Source organism: Thunnus maccoyii, chromosome 20, assembly GCF_910596095.1.
Source record: "Thunnus maccoyii chromosome 20, fThuMac1.1, whole genome shotgun sequence".
NCBI lineage: Eukaryota > Metazoa > Chordata > Actinopteri > Scombriformes > Scombridae > Thunnus > Thunnus maccoyii.
The window spans coordinates 858,053-880,082 of record NC_056552.1 but is presented as its reverse complement, the minus strand read 5'-3'; the positions used below and the strand labels follow the sequence as shown (position 1 = coordinate 880,082).

Genomic DNA, 22,030 nt, shown 5'->3' with positions numbered 1-22,030 from the left:
ATAATAATAATAATAATGTGTTTTATTGTTGGTCAGGTTAATAAGACATACAGACAGGCTGCTGTGCTTCAACACTTTGGTTACATCATCTGCATAGAACATTGTCATTATCAAAAAACATAAGTGCTTATGAAGTTGTGCAAAACAAAGTAATACTGTCAAATAACAACAAGAACAAACAGAAAACAGATTAAAATAAGAACATCATTGGTAACTTTGTGCTCAGTTTGGAGCCGTAGTGCTCTCGAGCATGGCATCGTATTCCTTCTGTGGCTTCACAAACTAATCACAGTTAGAAACTTTGTACCGTGAAAATACTGATGATCAACTGCAGCTCATATCGCTCTGCTGCTCAACCAAGAGAGACCAGAAACTAACAGAAACCAAGAGAAACCAACAGGGGACCAATAGAAACCAACAGGGAGCCAACAGAAACCAACAGGGAACCAATAGAAACTAACAGGGAACCAACAGAATCAAGCAGGGGACCAATAGAAACCAACAGGGGACGAACAGAAACCAAAAGAAATCAACAGGGAACCAACAGAAACCAACAGGGAACCAACAGAAACCAACAGGGGACGAACAGAAACCAAAAGAAATCAACAGGGAACCAACCGAAACCAACAGAAACCAACGGGACCAACAGAAACCAAAAGAAATCAACAGAGAACCAACCGAAACCAACAGAAACCAACAGGGAACCAACAGAAATCAACAGGGGACCAACAGAAACCAACAGGGAACCAACAGAAACCAACAGGGGACCAACAGAAACCAACAGAAACCAACAGGGGACCAACAGAAACCAAAAGAAATCAACAGGGAACTAACCGAAACCAACATAAACCAACAGGGAACCAACAGAAACCAACATAAACCAACAGGGAACCAACCGAAACCAGCAGAAACCAACAGGGGACCAACAGAAACCAAAAGAAAACAACAGGAAACCAACTGAAACCAACAGAAACCAACAGGGGACCAACGGAAACCAAAAGAAATCAACAGGGAACCAACAGAAACCAACAGGGAACCAACAGAAACCAACAGGGAACCAACAGAAACCAACAGGGGACCAATAGAAACCAACAAGAGACCAACAGAGGACCACTATAAACCAGCAGGGGTGCTCTTCTGTGGGTTTTGAGGTGATAAAAATATGTAATAATAATGTGTCAGAAGATGACACCAGTGCCTTCCTGAGGAATATGGCTTTAATATAACCAATAACAGAATAAACTCTAAACACAACCACTTATCTAGTGCCATTGCTTCTGTAAGAGTTTATCAACAGCTCAGAGCCTAGATTTGTCTTCTTTAAGTGCTTTTGATTAGTGCTACAAGCTTCTTGTTTTTCTGGAAAAAGTTTACAAGTTTAAAACGCCGAGCAGTGAAACATCACTACAGACATTTATTTAACATACAATCATAGATGTTTTTAAAGAAGAAATAGTTTCAGAATTTGAAAAACACTGAGCTGTGCATGAGGCCATTATCAATGCCTGAAGTGTTTTGGGAATCACACATTTTTAAAGAAAGTCAATTTCAAAAGTCAAAATCATTTTGCAACACTGAAACACTTATAAAGACCTCCACAGCTTTTGTTTTTTTTCAGTGGTCCTTCTGAATTTTCCCACATCAGACAGACACAATGTTTTCTTCTTAACTACATTTGTATTCCTTCATGATATTTTCTGCACTCACTCTGTCCCACATTTCTGGAGGAAGCCAGAGATTTGATAAAAAAAAGTTTAAATCCTTTGAGGGAACACAAAAGTAGTTCAGATATATTTTCTCACTTTGACTGTTTGGGACTCTGTGCGTCACCTAAACGTCACATTCAAAAGTAGACAGAGCATAAGCATAAAAACATTTCAGCCAGAGACAGAACAGATTCTGATTGGATGAAGCAGCAGAGCGACACATTCTGCAATTTGTTCACATCAACTAAAAGTTTCACCAGGTGAAATTATGGCTTCAACAGTGCAAACGGTCCCGTTTAACACAATCCTACCCTGATACCCAGAACAAGTTCACATCAGAGACTTCAGAGGTTCAACAACGCTGTGAGAGGAACTGACAGTCAACTCATCCTTCAGCTGAGAACAGAGTCAACATCTGCATCCACACATCAAAGACAACTTTGCTCCTGTAGTTCCTCCTCAGACTGAAAACCTCCGAAGCCACATCAGCACTCCTTCATATTAACACTGAAGCTACGTCTACCTTTGGATCAGAGAAATAAATTAATCTGGTTTTGTTTTTATTTTTGGCACAGGCTGTAGTTCCTCTTCCTCCTCTTCCTCCTCTTCCTCCTCTTCCTCCTCTACAGACAGATGTTGATCTGTTTGGCCAGCTCTCGGTCCAGGTCGTGGATCAGAGTGTCGAAGTCCTTCAGACTGAGTCGACAGTTAAATGGAGCATCAAAATCCATGAAGTCGTCCATGTAGAGACCTCCTCCTCCTCCTCCTCCTGACAACCACGCCTCCTTCTTCTCCTCCTCCTCTTCATCCCCGCTGCCTGGATCAACAACAGAAGTGGAAACGTGAAAGGAATAACAACTTGGTTATAAAATATGAAGATAGTCAACTGTTTCCTCTAATGTCCATCATGAGACAAATCAATTTGAAAAACAGATTCAGATGAAAACTAAATCATCAAAGTCATTAGGATTCAAATTTAATTTTATAATTTTTCCAAGAATTTTCCCTGTCCTACTCCATTTACCTCCGTCACTCTCGCTTCCTGCCACCTCGTCATAATCGGCCTCCTGTCCAGACAGAAGATCTCGTCCACAGATGCTCCAGTCTCCAGCGTACCGGTTAATCGGCGGCGGACTCTCCAGCCGGGCCAGACCGCCTCGCCCGCGACGTGACACCACCACCTCCTCAGGGTTCTGGGGCAGAGCCAATCGCAGAACAGGACGCCGCTGCTGCTGCTGCTGCTGGCCCAGGGGGTTATGGGTAAGGGTGGGGGAGGGCGGTGGGGACACGTCAATGTGGTCGTCTGACGTGACTCGATGGGTCGGCACTGAGGAAAAAAGTCAGAATAAGATGCTGTTAAAAGTAAACCAGTTTCCATGACAACAACAGAGTGGGCGGAGCATGTTTGCCCTGTATAAGTGTAATAAAAGAAAAGCGTCCCGTGTCTCACCTGGCCACAGCTGCAGCAGGTAGTGCAACGCCTCAATGTGACGTTTGAAATCCACCGCGCTCGCTATCTCTTCACCATGACAGAAACCCTTCCCTCCTCCTCTCCCTCCCCTTCCTCCCCCTCCTCCTCCTCCTCCTCCTCCCCCCCTCCAGGCCTCTTGGGTCGGGGTGAGGAGCACCGGGCCGAAGCAGACAGCGAGGTTCTGGTGCGTCATCCTATTGGACGAGCTGAGGGACGCGACCAGGCTGAGGTGGTCGAGCAGGAGAGACAGAGTGGCCTGGAGAGAGAGGGAGAGAAAAAGTGAAGGTAAACCCCGAGACAGTAAAATGATCCTGTTAGTAAGGTTGCATCAGACCAGCCGATGCTGATCTTACTAAGTGCATCAGGTGTCCAGACATGACTGATCCCCATTAAATACAGTTTCTTTGTCATAAAATGATAAGAGTCAATGATTGCACTATCAGAAATATTCAGTCTTGAAAGGCTGCCGACTCAGTTTCCGTTTCTACACGATGAGGTGCACAGATTCCAAATTTAAGAAAAATAAAGTAACAGAAATTATTACTTTTAAGTGCTGTCAAAATTAATTTTTGAATTAATTTGAAATACTAGAATGCTAGAAGATACTAGTATCATATGAAACTAGATGACCTGGAGCATCCATTGGTACCATTTCATGCTAGCTTGTCGAGAAGGAGGCTAAATAATGCTCAAAGTTAGGCTACGTTTTGGCGAAGGAAAAGGCTTCTTCCATGTGTGAATCAGAATCTTTCCTTGTTGTTTTTTTCATATTTTTATGGACTACTGTGGATTTGGTTTACATTCAACTGGCATTTGAACATGAAACATGTTTATTGTTGTTAATTATCATTTATATTAGTGCATATAAGAAATTACTACCCTCTAAGCTGAAATCTAATTTTAATGGCCTTGATGGTTTTGTTATTATTTCTGTCAGTACTTATAAGAAATGTGCTTTCAAGCTGACAGTCAATGGTCTTGATGGTTTTATTGGAAATCTGTAGTTCACAGGAAAGAATCTGTGTTCAAAGTTAAAAAGATGCTATTAAACAATAGTATTTGAATTCACTTCCTTGCTGCTGATTCTACATTATGCTATTATTTTACATTTTAATATCCATTATTACAATTGTGTTCAATCACAGCAAATTGTGCGATTAATTAGCTAGTTTTTTTAAAATTGATTGACAGCCCTCTTACCTTTATAAACCCATACAAGTTTTATTTTCAGAATGTCATGTCTTTAAATCCTTACGCAGTGACATTATATAAAGTAATTCAAAAGATGTTTTCGTCGATTTGGAATTACAGCTGATTGAATATATAAATGTCTCATGAGATCTACACAAAGAAGGGTGTTAAAAGCTGAACCTAAACTCTCATCAGGGTCAGTTTGGATCTACTGAATTAACTTTAATAAATGTGTATTAGTAGTAGTACTCTGTGTTACCCTCTCTGGTGGTGGCAGACAGGACAGCAGCTCCACAGTGCTCTGGGCCAGCTGAGGGTCAGGGGTCGCAGGTGGGGGTCGTAAGGTCATGGCCTCCCTGACAACCTGGTACAGAGTCCTGGTGATGAGTGGAGACGGAAGCTCTCGCAGGTAGTCCTTCAGTATACCTGACAAAACACACAGTACTGAGTACTATCCAGCAAACAAGACCACAAGTCAAGGTCATGAATGAGTCATGGTGGTCTGGAGTCATGCTAGCACAAAACTCGTCTGAGTCTTCAGGTCACTCAGCCAGACTGTGTGATACTGACCTGTAATGACGTTGATGTCGGGGTAGAGGTCCTCGCTGAGGCAGACAGCTGAACTGTTCCTCTCAAACCAATCCCTGAGCTCCTTCTTCACTGCAGCAGAACCACACAGTCTGTACAGACCCACCACCTGACAGACAGATGTGGAGAAAGTCCTTATTGGATAATGCAGAACAAACATCATTTTTATTCTAGTTTCAGTGAAGGTAAGCTGGAACGTGAGATTGACAGGTGGAGTGGTACGGTGTCAGCAGTAAATCTGTGGTGGTTCAGAGGGAGCTGATCCTGAGGATGAAGCTCTGGATTCACCAGTGGATCTCTGTTCCAGGCCTCAGCTGTGGTCCTGGTCTCTGGGTAGTGACTGGCAGAATGAGATGGTGGATCCAAGCAGCAGTGAGTCCAGCGTATCCCTCTAGGGTTTATTTATCAGGTCTGGGAACACTTCAGGATCCTCCAGGAGGAGCTTGAGGATGTGGCTCAAGAAGGAAGTTCTGGGCTACCGAGCCCGCTGCCTCTACAACCTGGACCCGAATGAACATCAGAAAATGGATGGACTTGTTATTTTCTTCACTTTCTCCCAAGTATGGAATTCAAAGTCCAGTCCATTGTTTTGTCCGCTGACTCTCCTGTTGTCCTGTGGAGGCTGCAGACGGATATGTTCTACCTCTGTGTCACATGGTTTTAGTATTTCCACCTGACAGTAAGGAGCTTCAGCTGTAAGGGAGGTTTAGTCGATCCCACCCAACTCCACCTCCGACTGTCCCAGAGCCCTGAACAACCAGAAGAAGAGCACAACCCCCCCCCTTCCCCCACTGGCCAATCAGAATTTCCACAAGTCAAAATGTTTTTCCTTGAAATAAACCAGATTATGAGAGCACTGAAGTACTGCTAAAAATAAAAGATGTAGCATAATAAATCTCTTTGTCAGCCTCCATTTTGAAATTATTCGTGCCGACCACTAAATGGTTTGTCTTGTATTTTCCAGACGTTTAGATCCGGTGATCAGGCAGTATGTTATGTTTTTTTTCTGCATCAAATACAAGCCATTCATGACCCGATTCCCATTTGGCATTTAAATGTCCTAATTTTCTTCTTCTCCCCTCCTTCGTTTTCATTTTTATCCTCAGTCTTCCTCTTCTGCTCATTTGTTTTTTGTCCCAGTCAGAAATCTCTAAATCACAGATAAATCCACATCAAGTATAGCAGTCCAGTCTGTTTACTCAGTCGATTCTTCCACGCAGTACGTCCAGGCCAATGGTTGTATTACACATCATGACATAGTGCTCATGGGAAATATAGGATTAGGAGGACTATGAGGATTGTTTCTGCAGCCTGTTTCAAACAGATGCAGTGATATTTAGAGCTCAATTCATCACTCACCAGGAAGGTGAGTGACTTTACAATGTTACCTGCCACAGTTCATCTTTACCCACATTTAGCAGGTTGGCGAGTGTTAATTTCAAGTCCTGAACACACTTGTTTCTGCTGGATCGTATAACCAATCTGGAGATACGCCTTTTGGTGAACCGTGGTACTGCTAGCAGGACTCCAGGACAGGAATATTACCCCTGTGCCGCTCAAACACCTCCCACTGTTAATATAACTGACTGTTAAAGTCAAAGCTGAAGTTTCTCTGATAAAGGGATGAAGGAAGGGATGGATGTATACCTTCAGTCCTCGTCGTTCTATCTCTGCCACAGTTTTCTGGATCAGTAGAGGGATTGGAGATGCAGATCCTTCTTTCTCCACCAGGTGGTGCAGTTCAACCCCAAACACATTAGCAGGTATCGATGTGTCAGTGCTGGGCTGCACAGAGAAATGGTTACAGTTCAGTAATCTTTTCAGTGATATATTACTATCAATGTCATATAATATATATAATCTTATATGACAGTTTTTTGTACAGCACAAGTAACAGTGTTAGTGATGGTGGTATGTGAGTCTGTGGTTGTAAATCATGACTTTACAATAACTCTAATGAAGGTCTAGTGATTATAGCAGAGACCATCGTGTCATGCTGTCATCATCAACAGCTGTTTGGTGGAAGTTTCTTTAGTAGTTGTAGTGGTGTTACTTTGTACCTGTGTGTCCCACTTTTCCTGTAGCAACAGTTTGACGTAAAGAAGACCTCTGGGCTCCAACTTCACACAGAGCTGCTGACTGCGACTCCCTGAGAGACACAAATACTCATTCATATTTCTGCATTTAAACAACAGTAGTGAATTAGTAAAATCACAATATTTCAGTGCCATGAACCTTTAAATAAAGGAGGGATGGAGACTCCACCCAGACAACAGACTCTGTTTCTGGTTGGACGACCTGAAGTCTGACTCTGATCGGTCTCAGGTTTAGCCCCTCCCCCTGCCTGTGGATTGGCTGCAGAGAGAGAAAAAAGTAAAAAATAGAGAGATTTACGTCACCGAGGATTTCAAGACACCATGTGAGTAGTTAGAACTGAGGTTTCAAGCATTTTATCAAATCTGAATCCTTTTGAATCCCTTACTGAATCTATATTGTAGGTGCCAAATACTAGATCCAAGTTTAACACACTAAACTTCACACTGAAGTATTTTCTGTCAGTTAAAGCATTGCTAAGAGTCTAATTTATCAAGAACTTTTGCAAATTAACAACTATGTATGATCCCAAATATAAAAGTCGGCACTTACCAACTAAACCAAATTAAGATTTTTCCCAGTTTTTCTTATAATTTGTATCAAACTGCATCACCCTTTCTATAAAATCTCCTAAAAATGAACCATTAAATACCTGCAAATTACTCAGAACATTACCAGGAAATTAGTGTAAAACTGAAGGAGCTGTAAAATAAAGCATTACCAGTAATACCAGTAGTAGCACTGACTAGTAGTATTAGTGACAGCAGTAGTACCTGGTGTTAACACTACAATGCGTAGCTGCCGCGCTCGCTCCAGCTCCAGGTGGAAAGCGTGGTTTAACGAGAGGGCGGGGCCTCGCAGGGTCAGGAGGGCGGTCCTCGCTCTGGTGACGCCGTCAATCTGGATGGCCAGGAAGACCTCCTTACTGCCCTCAGACCTGCGGGGAAGAGACACACAGAGACTTTTCAACATTCAACCAAAGCCACATCTTTCCTCAACTGAAGTGTTTTAATGTCTAAACATGATCTCAACCTCTCGTCTCTGGAGTCAAAGTCCAGGATAAAACGCTGTCGGCAGCATCAAAACTTTGATACTGAGAATATAATTGCCTAATATTTGGTGTGATCATTTAGTTGTACATAAACTTATCTGAGTTCTACAAGTATCATTTCTCTCCTGTTTTCACCCAACAGTTATTTTATTGTATGTATGTTTTATCATTTTAATGCAAATGTTATGATTGTTTGTCTTCATGTTAAACTCTGTGTTGCATTTTATGTCTAAGTTGTGCTATCTGTTTTCTTTATGCAGTCACTTTTGAAACTGTAACACCGTAAAATGAACAGTACTGTCATATTTAAGACTGTTTCTAACCAAATTATCTTGATTAGGGATGGGTTGTTATTGATACTACTACTCTTATCAGTCTCTATTCATTACTAAAGAAGAACAGGATTAGAATTTAAAATAAAACTAAACAGTGTTTATTAGAGCAGCAACAGTAAAGTTTACAACAGCAAAGTCACTATATAAACTCAGTAATATCTCAGGGGGCATCCCTGCTCTTGATATTCATCTACTGCAGCGGCTCTACAGCAAACCAGCTGTGGTTCCTCTGATGTCCACTAGATGCTGCTGTGATCAAACTCTGACTGTAATGAAGTGAATGGAAACACCCAAACTTCTCTATTCACATACAAACTCAATACAATTTTGACAGAAGTTCAGCTCTCAGCAGATCACTTGTCTTCATCTGATTACTCTTTAACTGTCCGTCACCAGCGCAACCTGTTAGCTTGCTGTTAGCTGCTGTTTGCTAGCTCCAGGTGTTAGCGTTGTCGGTGTGTTTGTACCTGCTGGTCTTCATCTCCTCCAGGCCCAGCAGATGGACGGTCAGTAACCCCGTCACCCGTTGGCTGCATCGCGGCGGGTCGGAGCCGACGTACAGCTGAAATGAACTGACATCACATCCTGTTTCCTGGGAGGTCGCAGGAGGAGGAGCCTGTTGCCGTGGCAGCAGCTCTGGGGAGTCTCCATCACTGAGATAACCTGAAAGGAAAACATAAACATTTTACATTTGGTGGTTTAACTCTGTGACAAGAGGCCTTTCTCAATACAAAGTACACCAAGTTCAGACTTGGCAAATTCAACTCAGAAGTTCAAACTTCCGAGGACAATATATATTCTGTGCGTTCTGTGTACAGAGGTGAAGGGAGCAGGATCATTCTCCTGCTTTACTCATGCAAATACAAATACTGTTCATGTACACAATCGAGCTCCTATGTTTTGATGACGAAATAGTAAAGTCAGTTTAACCAAACCGTGTTACAGTTACCATCAAACAGACAGCAGCTGCGAGGAGAAACACGAAGCAATTCAATCAATTTATCTAGAAGCACATAGGTTTACTGAACATAAAACAGACATAATACAATATTATGTTGAATGGTTTCTGTATGATAACATGTTTTAAGAATTTCTCAAAATCTTTGATGATGGATGTGAGATTCAATATTTATCTTGACGGTATCAGACATATAACAATATTAGTCTTATCAATCTCATCAAGAGGACCAGATTGATTGTTAATGATGGTAAATGGACTGAACTTGTATAGCACCTTCCTAGTCTTCCGACCACTCAAAGCGCTTTTACACTACATGTCACATTCACCCATTCACACACACACGCATTCATACACTGAATGGGTACAGGGGCTACCATGCAAGGTCCCAACCTGCCCATCAGGGGGAACTAACCATTCACACACATCCATAAAACCAGCCTATTGGCACTTTATCGCCAACAACTGGACTGATGTTGCGCAATACACTATGATGAATTGTGGGATATACTTAGCACTGTCTGTATGTTTGTATATTTCAGACATAGGACACACTTGCCTGCTACCTGGCAGTGTGTGAACACCCACTTAAGTGCTCAAAACTTAAAATGTCGGTGTTTGGACATACCCGATGTTTCATTGCTTCATTCTGTCCTAACATTTGTCCTTTTAGCTGATACCAACGAGCGACTATCATCTATCAGAGAAAGAGTTGTTATAGCTGAGACTTTGAGTCTTGATGTTGTGTTCTGTACTGTTATGTATTTTCCTCCTCTATCGAACAGTGTCCACAGTCTAGATGTTGTTCATCTTCCACACTGTTATAAATAAACATGTTTACCTCCTTTGCTGGCGGAGCGTCCTCTCGACGACCGTCGCAGTGGTCGGGCAGGAGGGGTGGAGCTATCAAGGTGATATCTGCTGATCACATTCTGGTTGGACAACGCAGATGATGATGTTGTATTCTTACTGGTCGACTCATCCCCGCCCCCTCTGGCGTCGTTTCCTTGGCGACTGGCACGAGACGAAGAGCGAAGGCTTAGTTTGCGTCGCAGCTCAGGAAGTTTCTTCATCTTTAGGGAGAGTTTCCTCACTGTACCTGGAGACCTCAGCCTGTCCATCACACTGCCGGATACGCCCCCTTTCTTCTGGGAGGCGGGGCTAGAGTCAGAGGGGGGGGAGTCTGAGAGAGAGAAAGAGAGAGAAACATTTAGCATATGTTCCTGAAATGTTTTAGTGCCATATTGGTGACCATTATCAAATCAGTATCAACACATTATTAGTAGCGGGAATACAGATATCAGAAGGTGCAATCAGGTCGTCTAACCTGTGTTTTCTGCCGTGATGTCATCAGTATGGTGACTGACACTGGGATTGGCGCCCTCCAGTGGACAGTCATTGCTCCGACCTTCTGTTGGCCCAACCCACACCCCTCCCAGCTCTGCTCGGGTAGATCCTCCCTCCTCCCGGTCGTCCCTCCTCCTCCACACTTCCTCCTCCCTGCGTGGCCCTGCTGCGTCCTCCTCCTCAGGGATCGGGTTGTACCAGATGTTGCTGCTGCTCTCCTCCTGCAGCCTGCAGGCCTCGTCTGAAGCCTGGGACTTTGCCGAAGACAGCACCCAGGCTCGGCTGCTGCGGTCCAGGCTCTGCAGGTAGGCACGCTGGCCGGACAGCTTGGTGCTGGTGGAGTTGGTGGGTGCGTCAATGGAGCCCCCTGCTGGCTGGGAGACTTCCTGCAGTACCGAAGAGGAACTAACAGGAACACTAGAGGTGCTGGTCATATCCCAGGAATGACTGATGCCTGTCCTGTCGCCCCGCTGCTCTGTCTGGGAACAGAATGGAAGAAGCAGGAGTTAGAGTATTAAAAGGATGGTTCAAACTACCAGGAGCAGAACAAGAAGAAGGGATCAAGCTACCAGGAGAAGAACAAGAAGAAGGGATCAAGCTACCAGGAGAAGAACAAGAAGAAGGGATCAAACTACCAGGAGCAGAACAAGACGAGGGGATCAAACTACCAGGAGCAGAACAAGAAGAAGGGATCAAACTACCAGAGACAGAACAAGAAGAAGAGATCAAACTACCAGGAGCAGAACAAGAAGAAGGGATCAAACTACCAGGAGCAGGACAAGAAGAAGGGATCAAACTACCAGGAGCAGGACAAGAAGAAGGGATCAAACTACCAGGAGCAGAACAAGAAGAAGGGATCAAACTACCAGGAGCAGGACAAGAAGAAGGGATCAAACTACCAGGAGCAGAACAAGACGAGGGGATCAAACTACCAGGAGCAGAACAAGAAGAAGGGATCAAACTACCAGAGACAGAACAAGAAGAAGGTATCAAACTACCAGGAGCAGAACAAGAAGAAGGGATCAAACTACCAGGAGCAGAACAAGAAGAAGGGATCAAACTACCAGAGACAGAACAAGAAGAAGGTATCAAACTACCAGGAGCAGAACAAGAAGAAGGGATCAAACTACCAGGAGCAGAACAAGAAGAAGGGATCAAACTACCAAGAGCAGGACAAGAAGAAGGGACCAAACTACGAGAGGCTCTTTTAAAGGAGTATAAAGGGAATCAAACTACCACCCCTATCGTCTTGTACCTTGTCCTGTGTCAGCCTCTGACTCCAGGCTTGCCCAGGTGCATCCTGGGATTTTCCTGACGCTCTGTCCCAGTCAGAGTTTCTGGGGGCGGGGCCTGAGGGCAGGGTGGCGGTTGGGGCCACAGAGCCCTGCCGAGCCCACTGCTGTTTCTTAGCTACTGTGATGTGGTTGCGGGGGGGTGAGGAGGGTTCAGGGTCGGCGGCTGCTGGCATTCTCGTTGATGGTGATGATGGTGATGAAGAAGTCTGGAGGACGGTGTCAGACTTGACTGGAACATCTGGAGGAAACACACACAGAGCTGTTAGTGTCATTCTCGCTGTGGATTAAAGTCTGCATTTGGTGTCAGCATATTTGTGGAGAGAGAGGGAAGGAATTCAGCGGGGAGTTATTTTGTGGTTCTCAGTTGGTTTCTGTATGGAAGTTTGATAAAGACAAAACTACCGACTGAGCACAAACCTCTGAGATTCATCAGCTCAACAACTTCACAGAACCAACTATGTTTTGGAGACTGAATGGAAAATGGATACACACATAATCAAAAATCAACATTAAGTGGATTTCTCTCTTCAGCTTCCATTGTAGACTAACTCACCACAGGTGTGACTGACAGGTGTTACTGGTGTCACTCTACAGCTTCGACTTGTGTCCTGTTACATTTTAGTAAAAAGTTCTGGTTGTTAAAGGACACATATTCTGCACATTTCCAGCACTATATTTATATTTTGGGGCTCTACTGGAATATCTTTGCATGATTTCCAGTTAAAAACTCCTTATTTATCTTCTACTGGTCCTTTATGCAGCCCCTCAGTTCAGCCTCTGTCTGAAACAGGCCGTTTTAGCTCCTGTCTCTTTAAGGCCCGCCTCCTGATGAGCTCACTCTGTTCTGATTGGTCAGCTTCAGGAAGCTTCCTCCGGCTCCGGAGGCTACGTAAACAAACTATAGTAGCAGGATTTCACTTCTTTTTCTCCTTCTTTACTCCAAATGTCAACTTCTCAAATCCATCCGTGCATGTTGGAGCTGAATCACATCTGATATATGAAATAATCACCTTAGCAACCACCTTAGCAACCACCTTAGCAAGGCTACAGAACGGCTGTTTATGAGCATGTGCAATGAGCCGACATCAGCTCGTCGGCAAGGTTGAAAAAAAAACATTGCAAACAAAGTGTTCAGACCAGGTTGAAGCCCTGACTTTTGACTTTCAGGCAGCATTTCTACACACCTCAACTTTTGGAACTTTGACCATGTATCCGACATCAGAACAGGAAATAAATAACAGAAAACCACAAAAGGCAGAAAAGTTCCCCTTTAACATATAGTTGTGGCCACATTTAGCCAGTACAATACAACACTTTTTAACTGTATGAAAACACAGAGAGGTCAACACCTACAGGGGGACGGTCAGACCACACCAAGGACATTAATTTGGATTGGATTTATCTTGCAGTTCTGCTTTGGATGCAGATTCCTCTGACATGGTCACCTTACATCTCATTTCTGTAGTGTAATTGCTGTTATTGAAATAGGTTAAAGAAAGGTTGGGGCAGGGACAGAGGCACCAGGTACAGTCAGCTACTGCCAGTGCAGTATTTCATTGATTTGCCAGATTGCCTCCTGTAGAGCATCTACAAAGCAAGTCATAGCTCCTTGGGTCTCCACCAGTATCCTGGTCCATAAAGCTAGTAATTTTAGTTCAACTGAAAAGTATTTTGTTGGTTTTAGAGACAGTGAGCTCCATCAGCTTGTTGATTTGTCTAAAGGAAAGATTATTTAAAGAGTTAAAAGCAGTTGATCTTCCAGATATAAAACCCAAACAGCTGCTGTCTCAGTCTGCTGGTTTGATGACAGTTTGGTGATTATGGATCTTCTATAATCAGTTGGTCCCTTCGGCTCTGTGACTGCAGGGACAAAGTGGAACATTTAAAGCAGTTAGATTCTCTCTCACATCCTGAACATCTGGATTTCTCTCTTCCAGCTGTGTGTGTGTGTGTGTGTGTGTGTGTGTGTGTGTGTGTGTGTGTGTGTGTGTGTGTGAAGCTCTTTCAGTAAATCTGACTTCACTAAATAAAAAACGACTTTTTTTCTGTTCTGACGGCCACAGACCGATCACAAAGGAGATCATCTGACTTCATAATCCTGTGCCCTGATTGGCTGTGAGGAGTCTGTTCACATGTCAGTCACAGTTCAGGTCGACAGTTTCACCTCCAGGTGTGTTTACCTGCAGGTAACCATGGCAACAGACTGAGTTGCTATGGCTGCAGAGTGAGCATCACGCTCTGTTAGCAGTTAACTCACTCAAGGACTCCTGGAACATCCTTAAAAGCCATTGAACCCCCTCAAGGTCCTTCAAGGACCCATGAAATCTTTACCAGGAACTCCTGAACTCATAGCATACTCAAAGAACCACTTAAAGGACAAATAGAAGGTCTCCAAAGACCCCTGGAAGATCCTCAAGGATCACTGAAACCACCTCAAGGACCACCAAAGCCTCCTCAAGGACCTTTGCAACCTCATCAGAGACATTCCTTTTTCACTTGGAACTTCTTCAAGGTCTGATGAAAGTTTTACAAGAACCAAACTCATACTGTACCCAAGAAACCATTCAAGGACAAATGGAAGTCCCATGAATCCCCCTCAGAGACCACTGTAACCCATTCAAGTGTGTGTGTATAGTGTGAGACTAGTAACGCCTCTACATCATGGTGCAGCCGTTTTAGACACGGCCAACAAATCCTGAACACAGTTTAACTCCACAGTTCAGTACTACATAGTTCACAGTCTTCAAATGTTTTCAGCAATTATTTCCCAACATGATGTGTTTCAAAATAAATCTCTGCTTTTCCTTTACATGGACTTATTTTCCACCACTGGTGTCTTTAGTCTCTCTGACAGTAAACTGAATATCTTTGAGTTGTGGAAAAAACAAAACATTGGAGGACGTCGTCTTGGACTTTGGGAAAGGACCGAGGTTGGTTGCAGCGTCGATATATAATGATAAAGATCAATGATTGGATGACATGTGGCCACTAGAAGGCAGCAGCACAACACAGTGTCTAACATGATCAGCTGATGCAGTGTGAACACATCTGTCCAGTGTTCAGATGTGTCTCTGCAGCGGCTGGATGTTCCACTTTCCTCACTCTGTGTGTCTGCTGGCAGGTAGCGCACAGACAGTTTATCACTAACTTCCACAGACAGGAAGTGACACTCTCCAGAGGTCGGACACTACTTCCTGTCATCTGACTGAGGTCCCGATAAAGGACGGTGAGTGTGTGCAGCTAATAATAGTCCATCTGTTTTTAATTTCCAGCAGCCTGAGAGATGCTGATAAGTGAGAAAAGAGGAGGAGGAGGAGGAGGAGGAGGAGGGATTAAGGGGGGGAGGAGGGGGAGAATGAATAAACAGCTGTGTCTCCGCAGATGTCAATGAACTCTCTGTATTTAAGACTAAACACACTGCTGTCTATTCACTATTCATTGGAGTCTTAAAATACACAGAAACACACAAAGACTGCAGTCAGACACACTGAACACACACACACACACACACCGAGGCTAGCTTTAAGAGAAAAGTAAATATGTAGTTAACTTGTACTAACGTCCTACAAGAAACACATTTTCATATAATTTCCTCTGAAAAGAAACTTTTACTTTGTTCACATAAGTTCAACGTGTCAACAACCAAGAACACTACTACTAATACTACTAATAATAATAAGTTGAACTTTAGTTAATGTTTTAATTATTTCAAAGGAAAACTTGTGTGGAGGACGACAACTGGATTCAACTTCTGTATGTTCAGTTTGTCTCAGCACTTCCTGTTTACTGTACATCACTGATACATCACTTCCTGTGGAGCTTCAGAGCTCCAAGGAGGTGAAATCATGACAGAGGAGCAGCGGTGGAAAGTAACTAAATACATTTATTTGACAGCTTTAGTTACTTTTCAGATGAAGATTTGACACAATGGATAATATAACAAGCTTTTAAAATACAACACATTGTTAAAGATGAAACCAGTGGTTTCCAACCTTTTTGTCTTTTGACGTCTTACAAAAAGCAGTGTGTAGTCGGGGTCACATTTCACATGTCTATGAGTTGTTAACAGCTCCACCAAATAGTGATTTTTCCCTCTAAACTTCTCACATGCTTTCATTTCAATAAATGTTCAAATGATCCAATATTTCAGCAAAAATCAAAGATTAGAGAAAAAGTCCAAAAACTGAAAACAGATTTGTGTATCAGAACTTTGTTTTTTCTTCTTTCCTCTCCCATTAATCATCTCACCACCCCTCAGATTTATCTGCTGACCCTTTGGAGGGGCCCCGACCCCTAGGTTGGGAACCACTGGACTAAACTAGCTAACTGTATATAAAGTAGTGTAAACTAGCTCCACCTCCAGCAGCTACAACAGTAACATGCTGCTCTAACACTGATGCTTCACTATTAATAATCTAATGATGTCATATATAATAATATATCAGTCAGAGGGACCAAACCACTACTTTTACTGCAATACTTTAACTACATCAAGCTCATAATACTTATGTACTTTTACTGCAATACTTTAACTACATCAAGCTCATAATACTTATGTACTTTTACTGCAATACTTTAACTACATCAAGCTCATAATACTTATGTACTTTTACTGCAATACTTTAACTACATCAAGCTCATAATACTTATGTACTTTTACTGCAGTAAAGGATGTGAGTTCTTCTTCTACTGCTGCAGAGCAGATGTGTGTTTCAGATGAGTTATTAGGAGTTAACCTGCAGACTGAAGGCGCTCGTTTAAAGTTAAATGTGATGCAGAAAAATCATCATGTGACCTCAGACAGACAGTTTATCAGCTGATCTTCCACACTGAACCACAGGAAGTTATATTACTGTCACACTCTGCTGAAATGTGTGTATCTCAGTACAGTTCTTATCAGCCGCCTCAAAGGTGTACATCTATCTTTGTGAGGACCAGTGAGTCTGTGTGTGTGTGTGTGTGTATGTGTGTGTGTGTGTGTGTGTGTGTGTGCGCACGCGCACGTGAGAGCAGTTAACAGTTTCATATCTTAAATCTTCACTCCTATCACAGAGATAAACAGGAAGTCACAACACACACACACACACATACACACACATACACACCCACCCACACACTGTACTAATGACAGGAAGTGGTCAGCTGACCCAGTTTGTCTGCAGGAAGCTGAACATTAAAGCACGTGTGTGTCGATGAGATGATCACACACAGACTGAACTGACCGTTTCTGATACCAACAAATATCTGAAATCAATACATCGAACCGTTAAAGCATCCAAGAATCATTCAAGATCAACTCGATGCAGCAGAATCAGAGATGTCGTCTTTTTGATTCCACGCATTCTTCCTCCTTGACCTGGCACCTACATTACCCACAATGCAACTGGGGACTAGGGTGTGTCATGCTAGCAGCGGCTAACGTAGCCTGCAGCAGACATAAAGCTAACCTCACTTCTTTCTAACTCCCATTTTAGAAGAAGAACAAGTCCGGCAGCAGGTAGAAACTGTTAGCGTAGCTTCCTGTCAGCGTCTGTGCCAGCTGGACCTGAGCAGTGACATCACAGGTGACATCATGACCCTGCAGGCTGTTTATCGGTCATGTGGTCTGCTGTTTACTGTACCAACACAGACAGAGAACGACGCGTTCACACGGCCTCTGTTTCTACAACAACACTCAGCTGACCTCTGACCTCATCAGTTCACAGATACAGATCTCCCTCGGCATTATGGGGCAGCAGAGTCCATAACATCCAGAGATTTCAGCTGTTTTTAACTGGACTTCATCTGGTGTTTGTTACAGAGACTCTACTGAGCTCAGATAACCTGATGACCTGCCTGTCTGCTTAAGACGTCAATTCAGTTATGAGATTTCAGGCCAGAACTTCAATGAAATGACATCTCACTTAAGTAAGAATGATGTGTTATTATGCCCTGATAGCAGACTGCCAGGACGCCCGTAATGTCAACATGCTGATGTTTTCTAAATGATTTCATTTGTCTGTGTTTCAAAACCGTCACACATCACTGTTAAAACATAATGTTGTGATGTGTGTGTGTTAAATTAAATATATTGTGAACTTTCTCTCCGCTGTCACTCAGAGACTGACGTTAACGCAGCGGAGCAGCGATCCGCAGTAACAAACCAGACCCTTCCTCTCACTGCAGAGCCAACACAGCAGCTGCTGTTTTTACACTCAACCAGTAAAACCACACTTTCATTTTGTTATTCTCATACAGGCAGCAGACTGTAAGATGCTTTCAAATCAATTCATTAATTAATGCGATTATCTTTTAATCAAAAGCCTGCAGTTATGACACACAGCGTACTAAGAGATCATCGCGCTCCCTTTTCTACTTATTCAACCGACAATCGATTCTGAACGGTGAGATTCCCAAAGATTCCCTCCCGTCATGGCTACAGTAACAACCACGGGGGTCAAAGGTTAGGACACGATCGTGGTTACGCTTTTTAAAAAAAACTGTCCCGACTCGCGGTTGGAAACAGGAAACGAGCGGCGGTCTCCTGAGGCCAAAGTCCACTGTTCAGCCTCCTCCTCTGAATGAGCAACTCTGTCCATGTTAGATGTTTAGATTCTCCTCCGTGAGTCATAAAGATCTCAACATCACGGAGTCAGTCTGGGATCAACCGACCTGCCGAGAACCTGAAACTACAGCTGATCTACTTTCTGCTGTTCAATAACAACTATTCATGATAATACTGTTTGTTGTTTATTGTTTATGAGCTAATTAGAGGGAAACACAATGTACAGCTGAGGCTGATGATGTCATAACTTTGCAGGTTTTTCCTCATAAACCGAATGTGGCGGCGGAGGAAACGTGTTCACGCAGAGCGAACATCTGTCTCCTACCCGACGACGAGCCAATCACAGCTACAAACGCTGCTCTTGTTTTATAAACGCAATAAAGGGAAACGTTTTTAAATGTAACATTTTACAGTGTTGACAGTTCATGGAAACTAACGATGATTTTAATTATTGATTCTTTCACAATAAAATCAAAATACAAAATATAATGAAATGTTTCTTCACAGTTCAGAAGAACAAAAACAGATCAAAGAAAAGATTCTGATTGATAATCAAGTTAACATTTAATTTTCTCCTTGCAGACGAGACTGAGGGCAAAGCAGCAACAGTTTTATAACGAATAACGTAAACGAGACAAAGTCATGATCGACATAATGAGATTGTTGTCTTACAGCTGATCCTAGAGCTGCAACTAACCATCAGTTTCATTATTGATTCATCTATTGATTGGTGTCTGGATCATTGATTAGTTGTTTGGTTTATAAAATGTTTCCTAAAGATGATGTCATCAAAGATCTTCAGTTTACTGTCAGAGAGACTAAAGAAACCAGAAAATATTCACGTTTAACAAGCTGGAAACGTTTGAAAAGATGAATCGATCGTCAAAACAGTTGTTGATTAGTTTAATAGTTGACAATAATCGATCGATCAACTAATCGATCAGTTGATTCTTTGTTAAACATTCAGACAGAACAAAGAGAATGTTTGAACTCTGATGATGATGTTTGTTCTCAGAGACTCAGCTGTGATGAAGATCTTTGAGTTGTGGACTAAACAACAACATGTTGAGCTGATCCACATCGTCGGCTATTTTCTGACATTTTATGGACCAAACAACTAATCAATTAATCGAGAAAATAATCAACAGATTCATTGATAATGAAAATAGTTGTTAGTTGGTGAAACGTTTCTGTTTCTATGAACTGTCAACACTAGAAAATGTTACATTAAAAATGTTTTTCTTTATTGCGTTTATAAAAACGTCCAAACGTTTGGAGCTTTGATTAATTGATTTATCAGAACAGTTGATGATTGGTTTTCTGTTGATCGATTAATCGTTGCAGCTCTGTAGGAAAAGTCAGAGGATGACTGAGGTTATGAGGAACATGAAGATCTGCATCTGACAGTTGTTTCGGTCTGGAACAAAAGTCTGACAGACTGCAGCGACGACGTGAACCGGTTCAGGTAAATAAACTCAGCAGAAAACGTTAAAACATAAAGTTTGTTTCTGGGTCAGATGCAGCTCTCAGCTCTCAGAGTGAAGCAGATATCAGAACAACAATCAGATCTCTGTGTCCCAACTCTGCATCACAAACTTTCAACTTTGAACAGATGGTGATGATGATGATAATAATAATGATGATGATGATGATGTAAGTGTGTCCTCACCGCTCAGTTTGGGCTCAGTTTTCCTGCGGGTTCTGTCTTTGCCTCGCAGCCGGGAGAAGGTTCTCTTCAGCAGGGGCTCGGCCATGGTGGACCCCCTCCCCTCCCTGCCTGCCTGCCTGCCTGCCTGCCTGCCTGGAGGTCCTGGGGAGGAGAACGGAGAGAGTAATCCAGCAGGAGAACAGAGGAGTCGGCGCTCCTTCTCCTTCACTGCTTCATGTTTTCAGACTCGAGCGTCCTCCGCTTTAACAAACTCTGAGAGAGCTGCAGAACAGGAAATGAATTCCACACATTCTTTCCCAAACTCCCCCTCCTCCTTCTCCTCCTCCTCCTCCTCCTCCTCCTCCTCCCGTTCCTCCTCCCACTCTCCTCCCTCCACCGCTGCAGGAGAGAGAGAGGGGGAGAGGGACACATGGGGATCATGGGAAATGTAGTGCAAAGTTTGCTCTGCAGGCTTCCGAAATAACAAAATGTTCTAAAAAGTCAGCAAAGTGTTGCTTAATGCAGAGTTATAAATGTGAGAATCTGAGATAAAAAGTCCTGATCAGTGAGGAGCAGCCATGATATCGCTGCTGGAGGTCTGTTGACACTGTGTGAATGAGTAAAACATTACTTCCTGTGTGCAGTGTGTGTTGCTGGAGATGACATATTGGAAACTGTGTATATATTTATTGAACTATGTGTGATTTAGGCTTCACATCCTGTTGCTCATTAGCAATACTACATAAGTGAAATATTAACATTCACCAGAGGACACCTGACATGGAGCTACATTTTCATGAATATTGGACATTGCATGTAGGAGATAAATATCACTTCCTGTCCACTATGTGGCGCTAGAGAACACCCACTAATTATACGTCCTGTTGCTGTGTATCATGTGTCGACCACACCGTGTACATTTCATTTAAAGTGGATGATGTTTGTCAGTAAAATAAAAAAGATGGTTCTTTCAGAAAATGATTGATGTTGGAGATGTAATGAAAAGAAAGGGAATCTAATATGTATTCTATGGATCTGTCCTGAGGAACTCTGGGAACAGGGTCCCGAACTCTGTCTCCTTAACGATCAAACAGAATTTAAAGTAATTAATCAAACTGTGAGTGTTTAGTGAAGTCTGGCTACAGCTCTGAGATTTATCCTCAGGTGTTGGAAAAACCCCGAAGTTTCATTAAATGGATTCATTTAATTAAATCAACCGGAGGATTAGAGACATTTGACAGAAATGAAATATTCCTTGTTTTTATTATAGCTTCTTAATTTTTTCTTTCTTTCTCCTCATCATTGTGCATTTTGTCATTTTTAAAACTGTTTTGTGTTAAATTGTTTGAAGAATCACATTCTTGTATTTATTGATATTCTTATATGTTTAAAATATGAATAAACTTTTTAAAAAAGTCAGAGACACATTCAGCACTTTCACTGTTTGAGGTTGTTTTTTCTCTGACTGTCCAGCAGCAACCTGCAGGTGAAGGAAGATCTGAGTTGATAAAAATGTTGATACGTTCATCAGCGTCTCCTTCAGGGATCACTGAGCTCACAGCGGGCAGCTTCGCCCTGGGTTTGGCCTCCCAGGCTGCCTGTATGCTGCAGCCTGCAGACACGACTCAGGGCTGAAAACTCTACTTTCTCCTTCTGGGATAAAAACATATTAGTACCAAACATGTAAACATAAAAACATTACCAAAAATCTACCAAATGTGGGTCAATACAGCACCGACAATCATTATATTACATGTTATATTATTTGTTATACAGTAATATTGTTGCCCAGTATTCATGAT

General features: G+C 42.7%; 1 protein-coding gene across 2 annotated transcripts; it reads right to left on the bottom strand.

Moving 5' to 3' along the window:
• Positions 1-4: 4 nt before the first annotated feature.
• On the bottom strand, positions 5-20,537 carry LOC121886776 (rho GTPase-activating protein SYDE1). 2 transcript variants are annotated; one of them, XM_042397057.1, is made up of 14 exons: positions 20,250-20,537; positions 11,997-12,274; positions 10,722-11,220; positions 10,236-10,577; positions 8,904-9,099; positions 7,824-7,987; positions 7,192-7,311; positions 7,017-7,105; positions 6,604-6,741; positions 4,939-5,065; positions 4,628-4,794; positions 3,157-3,433; positions 2,731-3,033; positions 5-2,523 (listed from the first exon to the last, which is right to left on the bottom strand). In XM_042397057.1, exons 1-14 carry the CDS (start codon positions 20,332-20,334, stop codon positions 2,330-2,332), a joined length of 2,979 nt encoding a protein of 992 aa, XP_042252991.1. In that variant the 5' UTR covers positions 20,335-20,537; the 3' UTR covers positions 5-2,329. The 2 variants fall into 2 exon arrangements, with proteins under 2 accessions (XP_042252991.1, XP_042252992.1); XM_042397058.1 differs by lacking the exon at positions 20,250-20,537 and adding an exon at positions 12,590-12,647.
• Positions 20,538-22,030: the final 1,493 nt, after the last annotated feature.